The 10,012-nt window shown below is 35.8% G+C and overlaps 1 protein-coding gene across 1 annotated transcript; it reads right to left on the reverse strand.

Annotated features, from left to right (window-relative positions):
* Positions 1–1,270: 1,270 nt before the first annotated feature.
* On the reverse strand, positions 1,271–4,320 carry LOC149087678 (speckle-type POZ protein-like). The gene has a single exon (XM_089231577.1). It carries the CDS (start codon positions 3,632–3,634, stop codon positions 3,188–3,190), a length of 447 nt encoding a protein of 148 aa, XP_089087703.1. The 5' UTR covers positions 3,635–4,320; the 3' UTR covers positions 1,271–3,187.
* Positions 4,321–10,012: the final 5,692 nt, after the last annotated feature.

The raw sequence follows: 10,012 nt of genomic DNA on the forward strand, positions 1-10,012 counted from the left end.
TTATGAAAATATGAGTTAGGATTCAGAGGGGCAGAGCTGATGACGAAATTTTGCTGACAAGAGGGGGGGGGGGTCAGAGTTTTGCTGACTTTTGCTGACAAGGGGGGGGGGGCCAAAAATGGCTAAAAATTTGCTTACGTAATACTTGAACGGCCACTTATATGAACGTATGGAACTTATTAACTGCTGACATTTTCAAAACTATTGAAATTTATAACAAAATTTTTTGTATGATCATGAAAATAATAAGAGGAAAATTATAATAAAAGAAGGAGTAACTAAAACAGCAGTATATACGGACATTGCCAAAACAAAAATTCAAGAAAACATTTTTCGATAAAGTATAAAGTTTATTGACTGATAAGGTAATTGAAATTATTAAAATTTATAAGAGTTTTTCAAACTGAAAAGATATAAATTATAATTCAAACAAGCACAAATATAATAATAGCACAGTGAAATCCCTCTTGACGGACGCCCCTCAGATGCCGTCACACCTCTTTTACGACTAAATAATTTCCCCGTGTAGAATAAAACTATGCTTTTCAAACTCCCCGATTAAAGGTCGCCCCTCTTTTACGGACGATTTCTTTTGTCCCACCGGTCTCCGCAAAAGAGATGTTTTACTGTAAAGTAAAGAATTCAAAGATAAATCACTGTGATGATATTCGGAGCAACAAAATGTGTCATTACATTTGATTAAAAAAAATATTATATAAATTTCAAAGAAAATTATAATGAGTTGATGAAAATAAAGAATGAAAACCATCAAAATTTTTGAAATTTATGCAGTTTTTCGAACTGAATAGCAATATATAGACATAATGAAAACAAATTTCAGGAAAATAATTTTTAATGCCTTTTCTTGTTTGATGTATGAAATTTATTCACTGATAAGATAATTAAATTTATTAAATATATGACTGTAAATAAAATAATAAATAGTAAATAAATATAACTTAAATATATTATAATTTTATAATTAAAAAAACAATACAGTGAGAATTCAGAAATAAATCACAGTGAAGATAATTGTTATTAATTAATAACATAAATATTGTTGTATCGCATAAAAAAAATTGTGATTCGACTTGATAATAAATTATAATGGAATGAGAATTTCAAAGAAAATAATTTATAATGTCATATTATTCGTTAAAAATGATTTTTTTTTTAAAAATTAGAAAGATTATCCAAATTGAAATTTATAAGAATTTTTTGAATTTTTTTGGTTTTAAATATAATCAGAAGAAAAATTGCATTGAAAAAAACTGTTGAAACAGCAATATATGGACATTATGAAACAAAAATTCCAGAAAATAGTTTTTAATATCTCTACTTTGGATACATAATATTTTTGTCTGATGATGAGATAATGAAATTTATAAGAATTTTTTAAATGACTACGTAAATGGAAAGAGTATAAAACAAATATAATAATTAAATTTAGTTACGCTAAATGCGATAAACCGGTTATTATACGTACTTGCCAATCGTCTTGGTAAGTTTGATAAATTTATCACTCTCACCAGCGACTACGCATAATACCCAAGCGTCGTTGATAAATTTGATAAATATTTGAAATTTATCGCTTTTATCTGTAATTATGCATAATACCCTACTGCAGTTGCTGAATTTGATATAAGTATGAACAAAATTCCAAATAAGTCTAGTGTGTGTGATGAATATAGTTGCATCCCGATATAACGATAAAAAATGTTACGATCGTACCCCGATATAATGATACAATGCATACATGAATTATCATTTCTATCAGTCTTTCTCAATCTTTCTGAAAACAAGGACCAATAAAATGTCGGGGGCAATTCGATGGACCACTTGTGTCCCTTATTACGGGACGTTCCTGTAATTTTCGTTCCGATCTTTTTTATACATTTGTCCGGTTTTTTAAACGATACTCTTATTTGAATTTGCAATATTTACCAAAAGTCGTGAATACACACAGTTTTCATAACATTTTTTTTTATGATAATTATGGCAAAACTTATGAATGTTTATCTCACATATTTGTCAGGTTTGACGCACTTTGTTCCGAATTTTTTTTGCAATTTCAATAACGATTGTTGTGATTGTGCCTACTTCTAAAAGTGATTTTGATGACAATCGGCGATGTCCCGTATAATTTACGGAATATTATTCAAGATCCCTATTTACCAAATTTTATTTTTCTCAATGAAATATGGTCATCAAATCATTTGAATTTTTTTTTCGTGAAATAGTTTTATTTACTGCGATTTGTAGCAGCTTTTTATTTCTTCCCCCCCCCCTCCTTCAGCAATTTCAGCAGTAATTAGTGAATTGGAATTTTTGGCAAAATTTAGTGATATCCCGTATTTAGGATCGCAATTTCCTGCATTCTATTCGTGAGCCGAAGGATAAAGGTTTTTATTTGATCCCATACGGATGTTACTAATATCAATCACAACGGATAAATAATTTTATCAAGTCTACCTACGGGTCACCTAAGCCATTGTCCTGGTCCGTGGACCATAGGCTGAGAAACGCTGATTTATAGTACAGTCGAATCCCGTCATAACGAACTCCAAGAGACCGATGAAATAACTTCGTTAAAACGAAATTTCGTTATAAAGGAATTCCAGGTCTTTTGCATTGTTCTTATGCAAACTTATCTGGGGAATTAGAAAAGTGTTCGTTAAAACGAGATTTTCGCTTTAACGGTATTCGTTAAAACGGGATTCGACTGTATATACAATATTACAATTTATCGTGTTTACCAACGACACACACGACGCTTGTGTATTGAGCATAATCGCTAGTAAAAGTGATAAATTTAGAGAAATTTATCAAACTTACCAAAGTGCTCGGCGATTATGCATAGCAACCGGATTTACCACATTTATCGTAGCACATCGACAATCAAGAGATATCCGCAGTTAAATGATATCTGAGGAAAACAAAATGGAAAATTGGATTTGATAAGAAAAAAATTTAATTATGAATATATATTTAATTATTAAATATATGAAAATTAAATAATGAATACGCCAATACTTATCGGAATCGTAAAAGAATTATATAAAAATACACAAACACATTTAGATACTTTACCTGGAAAATTGTCTAAAAACGCATTATTTTGCTTTTTTCTTAATTTTGCGCGCTATTATTATCATATATATGCACATGGATGCACACTTGACACAAATCAGTTATTGAAAAACAACAGCGGTTGAAAATTTGAGTACTTCGCTTTAGCCAACATTAATTCACGTAAAAGGTCCGGCCTCGTCATCAGAGGCTCGTATTGCTCGGCTTCTTTGAAAGCCGGAAAATTCTTACAGACGAATTCCATGGCTTTCTTCTTGATTCCAGTCGCAGAGTAAATGTCCGCGTACAGCAAAACGTCTGCCGCATTCGATGCGTTGATGCCAGAAATCAGATTTTCCTCGCAGGCATCTTTCAAATCCGGAATCTGGTATTTCTCAGCGGCTTTTAATAGACCTACGCCAGACGCTACAGGCAATTTCGGGCATACCGACGTGTACAGGAAGTTTATCATGGCTCTCATGATTTCATAACTGAAATCTGTTATTTCTATCGTGTTCCGTCGCCTGTTGTTGCGGCCGCACTTACGATTCGCAGATCTGATCATCTTATCAAGGTATGGAGACCTCCAGGACAAGATGCATCGGTGGCACTTGATTTCCTTACCATCGACTTAAATGATCAAGTCGTGTAAATCACCATTTTGCGAGAACAAAAGAAAATCCCGAATGTTGTTCGATTTTTCCAGTCGAGGCGTTTTGCGTGAGGTGTCCCACGCAGTCGCCCCGGTCGAGAGAGTTATGTAACGCTTATCATGAAATACTACGTAAATCGTAGTCTCATCATTGGCGTCGTTGAAACTCATGGGAAGGATATACGATTCAGACATGAGTTTGGAGCTAGAGAACACGAAAGCCTTGGATATTGTTGCCAACACATTGTCGGATGTCTTTAAAATAATACTGAACCTCACCAAATATTCCACGTCCGGAAATTTGAACGCTTCCAAACCGAGTCGTATGACCCTGTCCCATCCTTGTTTTTCCAATTCCAGGTACCAAGATTGTCCCGTTGCATGTTCATAGAAGTATATGCTCCGGTATTTCAGTCCATCGTCGAGTATACTTCTCGGAATTCGTGTCCATTCTATATCAGATTTGTGCGCCATTTTAATTGCAGTTGAATTTGTTTGGTCGACCGTTGGAATCACTCGTAACTATAGAGGCGTATCTCTTTCAGTTTTTGCGCAATAATCTTCAAAGCTAAACAAAAGAAAAAACGATAATGCCATTAAAACGATAATGCCAAACCAATAGGGTTGCCATTCTTCATTTATTGTCCGTATTCATCAAGATATCTTTGAATTTGATAAGCAAATGCATGAACTGTAGTTATTTTCTTCTTTTCTCTATTGTACAACTACAAACATCGGGGAGAAAATCTCTCCTTGGCTAAATTTATTTTAAATTTCAAATTTATAGATTTACAAGTACTGATATTTCAGAAAAATTTAATGTTTAAAAATATTTCTCAAAGTTATTCATTTTCTTTTTCATTAAATAAATTTTCGTGTAAAAGTCGTTATTAAATATAAATGTATTCTTCTCGTAAAATTTAAAATTGTAATTTGATCGCATGTATGGTTTGATTTTTTTTAATATTCTCGGTTTTCACGTGTGTGTTGCATTTCTTTTTTAATTTATGTCAAAAAAAATAATAATAATTGGCATTAATTTTTTCAAGGAATACGATGTAAAAGACGTTTTTGGCGATGATGCACAGCGAGTAATTGCCAAATCAACAAGTTTATTAAATCTACTCTGGTTTTATTTGTTTACTTTTAGTTTCGGTTCTTGTTGATGTCACAAGATTCATGCAAAGACTGGTTATTTGTAGATATGAAGATTACAAAGAAGAAAATTCGTCACTGCCCCCCCCCCCGGTCTCTCGCTTGCCGAACGAGTGCTCTACCATCTAAGCCAGTGTTTCCCAAAGTGGGCAATATCGCCTCCTGGTGGGCGATGGAATGATCCAGGGGGACGATAGAAGCTACGGATTTGGCATAGGATCCTATAGGTCTACTTGAGTTGGGGGGCGATGAGAGAAAAATTTCTCTGAAGAAGGGAGCGATGGAATGAAAAGTTTGGGAAACTATGATCTAAGCTATGGAAGCAGATAGAATTTTTCAACCTTGGAACGTATATATATATATGTTGAAAAGCTCCGTGTCTCCGTGGGGGAAGTGATAAATTTTCTTCCTTGTAATATTCATCTCCACAAATAACCAGTCTTTCAATGAATGTTGTGTTAAAAAGATGTTGTCGATGTGTCATGTGAAAATGTTAATGGAGAACAAAGAAACTCTTTCACAAATGGAGTTTCGTTAAAAACGATCTAATAGCAAATAATGTTGATTTTACGAAGGTTTTTAACAACTGGCTGTTGCGAAGATATATTTTGGAAAGAGAGAAAATTCAACTGCCCCTACGGGGAATCGAACCCACTGCCTTTCACTTTCCAAGGAAAGATTGAGAGATTCGATACCTCTGTAGTCTAGTGGTCTAGGGCGTTCACCCGGATAGTGAAAGGACGTGGGTTCGATTCCCCGAAGGGACAGTTGAATTTTCTCTCTTTCCAAAATATATCTTCGCAACAGCCAGTTGTTAAAACCTTCGTATGGTAGCGGAGAGTGACGTCATCCTTGATGAATGTTTATTTTGTTGCTACTCTTCCACCATGAGCGGAGATACGGGGGGAGGGGAGAGCCCGCATGGAGATCCCCTTCCCCCTCTCAACATAATCTGATATAATGTATACACATTTTCATTAAAAACTCGCGACAACGATACTCGATACAATGATAACTCCCCCTTCAACGATAAATTTCAAGATCTTCTTTAGACTTGCTTATAGCAGGGGGAGTCTTCAACCTTTCAGACACCGCAGGCCAAATTGAAATTGGTCATGAAGCCGATGAGTCACCGAAATTACTTCTTTTAAAAAGAAAAAAAAATACAGTAGGCCTACTTCTCTTTCAAAAATTCTGAATTTTCATTAATTCTAGAATTATTTCTCTCATTAGTTCCAGAATTGTTAGTCTTTCAATGTGTTTTCAACCATTTTCTAAGGTTGGCGGCGGGCCGCGGCAAACAGCTTCTAGAGTCAAGTAAGAACCGCCGATCAGGTCATGCATTGAAGAACCTCCCCCCACCCGGCTAAAACTCCACTTTATTGTAATACATGATAGAAAACCGTTGGATTCCTGCTGCCACCTATCAAATAAGAACAAAACGATTCAATATGATTGTGGAATTGAAATTGGTTGTTCGTTCAAAAGCGGTTGCGCAGTGTCATAATGAACAACATACGGGGTATGACAGAATGTATTTTTTATTATAATGCGGCACATCGGTCTAAATTTTCACCGGTTTCTATGTTTCATGTTTGCACAGTGGAATTTCAGCTATTATTTTTCACGTGCCGAATACAAATGAATATTTCATATGTTTATACTCAACTATAAAACACTAGCTACAATACCCGGCGCTGCCCGGGTTTTCTTCAATGAGGCTTTTTGGATCATGCGATATCTCCCTCTTTCTTTGAGGGACATGCAAACCGTGTCTAAAGATAACCAATATGGCGACGTCCTGCGCGACTCATGAAATAAACAAATCTAAATTTAAAGAAACATAGAAATGAATAGTCCCCCCCCCTTTTTTTTGATGGGTGCTAGGTATTTCGATTCCCTCCCCCTGAACTTCAAGTTATCCCCGTCTCTGACTGTTTCAGCTTCCAAAAATGCTTAATTAAAGCTGTGGAATTTTTTCGATGCACTTTACGGGGCCCATAACTAATTTTAAAAAGATCCTAAACTATATAAATTTATGCAAATAAATATCAAAAGACAATACGGAGACATTAATTTTCATGCTTGAGAAGATATAAATACACGGCTGAAATATCAATGTTATCACATGGATATCCAACTCAAAAGTAGATCCGGCAAATTATTCATATTTTTAATTTTCTGGCCTTCGTATCTCCAAGTGAATTCAATATTTCAAAAATCAAGAATTCAATTTAATTTTTAAAATTATTGATGTGGCAGGAAACCCCCCACCCCCCCCCCCACACTAAATTTCCGTATTTATGCAGTTAAATCGGCAATTTTAATACTGATTTCTATGAGGATCACCTTTTTCCTGACCCTCAAAGCGATGATGGTGATGATTATGACGTCTATTCAAAAAGCCTCATTACTGAGAGTATTGAAAATGTGGCAAACCATTATAAAGGCATAACTGGCAGCATCAAAGAAGTGACAAACCGTTGTAAAGGCGTATACACGTCTGAAACGCATTGCTAGGGAACCACGGTAACCAAAGTAAACGTTCGGAAAGTGATTGTTGAGGCCCAAAAACCATTGTTGCCGGACAGTTTTTTGCCCATTTGGGGCATTTGCCCTGGTCTGACGAAATTTTAAAGTAGCCTATCGTTCAAGTCGGGTCCCATTTGGTATATATGCAAAATTTGGTGATGATCGATCTAAAATTGTAGATTTGTATAGAGAACATACACACACACACACACAGAAAATCAATTTTATATATATAGAGATAGATAGATATGAGAAAAAAAAAGCGTTTACCCAGGACTCCTGTTGCCATGTGTCATATAAAAACAAAGGTAGTTGTTAAAACTCTTCAGATACGATTGGCTATTGGTTTTAAACGGGTGCGCATCATGAAAATGAATACATGGGGAAGACAGCGAAAATTGTGTGTGTTTTTATTTTCATGATACACATTTGTGTAAATTTCATGCGCCATATAAAGCCGATCACTATGTCTTTATGTTTGCTGCAGAATTTCACCAATCACCGAAAAGTAGATAGCCATATACCATTTTTTAGTAGTTCAAGTCTAGCCCGCTGTGGTGGTCGAGTGGTCATTGTGACGGACTCGCATTCCGGGGACCCGAAACAGACTCGCCACAGACAGCAACAGGCCTACAAACAGCACAAGTATTCAGTCATCACACTTCACGGTATTCGTTAAAACGGGATTCGACTGTAAATGTGTGAAGTCAGGAATTATCAGCTACGTCATTCATGTTGCAAGGGATTGTATGGTCATTGAAACAAAGAAAAAATTTTTATCTGGACACCCTGTGCCCGAAAACCCATTTAGAAAGTTGTTGCCCTGTCTCTCTTGATGCCAACAAAAAAACTTCCCCGTTTTTAAGTGCAATATTTGCAGAGACATCTGAATTCAAAAATCGGATAACAGTTTGGAAAGAAGCATTGTCCATTAGTTTTTGTTGTTCTTTCCCAACTTTCCCCAGATTTTGAATTCAAATATCTCAGCAAATACTGCTCTTAGAAACGGGGAATTTTTTTTATTTTTGGCATCAGGAGAGACGGCCATCAACTTTCTAACGGGGTTTTCGGGAACAGGATGTCTAGATAAAAATTTGTTTTTTTGTTTCGATGACCATAAAACATGAATGGCGTGGCTGTTAATTAATACTTCACTTCACATATTCCGCAAGATTGAGTTTTACATGTGTCACCATTTTTTTGGATATCCCACTTTAAAACCGTCACTCGGTTGTGGGACACTCTGTATTTACATAACATAATTTCCAAATTTTTTATTCGAATTTTCATATGTATATTGAATAGTGATTAACATGTATTTACAGGAGTCGTGTGAATTCTAATATTCAATTAAGCGGGGGGAAGTTTTTGAAATTATCTTGTGAAGGGAGAGAGTTTTAACATTTCCTCTCGAATGGGAGAAATTTCCGTTCCAGGGGGGGGGGGGTTTTATCCGTATAAGCGGAGTATCAGTTTCTCCGTTACCCGGTTAAGCGAGGCCAACTGTACTTTCATTTTTCCAATGTGATCTTTTAGAATTTTCCATCAGACTGGTTCATGCAACAAAAAATATGCATATTTGGAAGTATTTTTGTGGTGCTCTTTTATATCATTCATATTGGTGCGCACCCCAAAAAAAGAAAATTCAGTATTATCCATTATTGGATCCAATTTTAAATGAATATAAATTTTAGGATCCGATCATGGGCATTTTTCCCCTTCGTTATAGCTTATGTTTTGATGTGTCACATTATTCTTGGGTCATGGATTCATATTAATGCTGCTTAAAAGTGTTAAAAAAGTATATGGGAGCAAATCATTCGATCTTCGAAGCATTTCAACCAAAACCAATTCGCACAATGTTGCGCTGCCCCTCGGAAAAAATTAAATGAACTCGAACAGACTTATAGCCGAGAACAGTGGCTAATTTTAGCTGTGGTGAAATGGTTAATTTGTTATCATGGGGGAAAACATTACGTATTCCAAGAGCGTAGCTGGTACACCCCCCCAACACTGTTGGGTGAGAGAGAAGCCTTGTCTTTAGATCTGACAACTGGAGAAACTGGAGAAATCGCGAGACACCCAGGCTCTGTTACATGAAGCAACGTATACACATTGGCTCCCTGGAAGGGGGGGGGGGACCCGGGCATCTCTGGCAAAACCGAAATTAATTGAAACGTCAAAAATTACGTATAGTGCATTGTATTTAAAATTACGTACATCGACGAATCAAATCAATCAAGTTAAGGTCAAAGTGCAACTGCCGTGGATAATAAACAATTATAGAAAATTGTATAAAATCATATCGCGTAATCAAAAGTTTGATCGATCCAGACCTGACAACTACTTGCTAGGACCCCCCCCCCCCTTAACAATCGCATTTGGTTTCCGACAGGTCTCCCGCTTAAAGCGATTGTTTGTCTATTCACTCCAGCTTATATATATATTTCAAAGTATGTATGTATACTTGTTTTTTATACAGATCTACAATTTTAGACCGATCGTCGCCAAATTTTGCACATATATCTAACAGGACCGGGATTGAACCATATAGGTTGCTTCAAACTTTCATCAGAGCTGGGCAAATGCCCGAAATGGACGAAA

This window comes from Pholcus phalangioides, unplaced genomic scaffold (assembly GCF_987345545.1).
Source record: "Pholcus phalangioides strain wild (caught in Gottingen) unplaced genomic scaffold, Ppha-v1.0 ptg000004l_1, whole genome shotgun sequence".
NCBI classification, from domain to species: Eukaryota; Metazoa; Arthropoda; class Arachnida; order Araneae; family Pholcidae; genus Pholcus; species Pholcus phalangioides.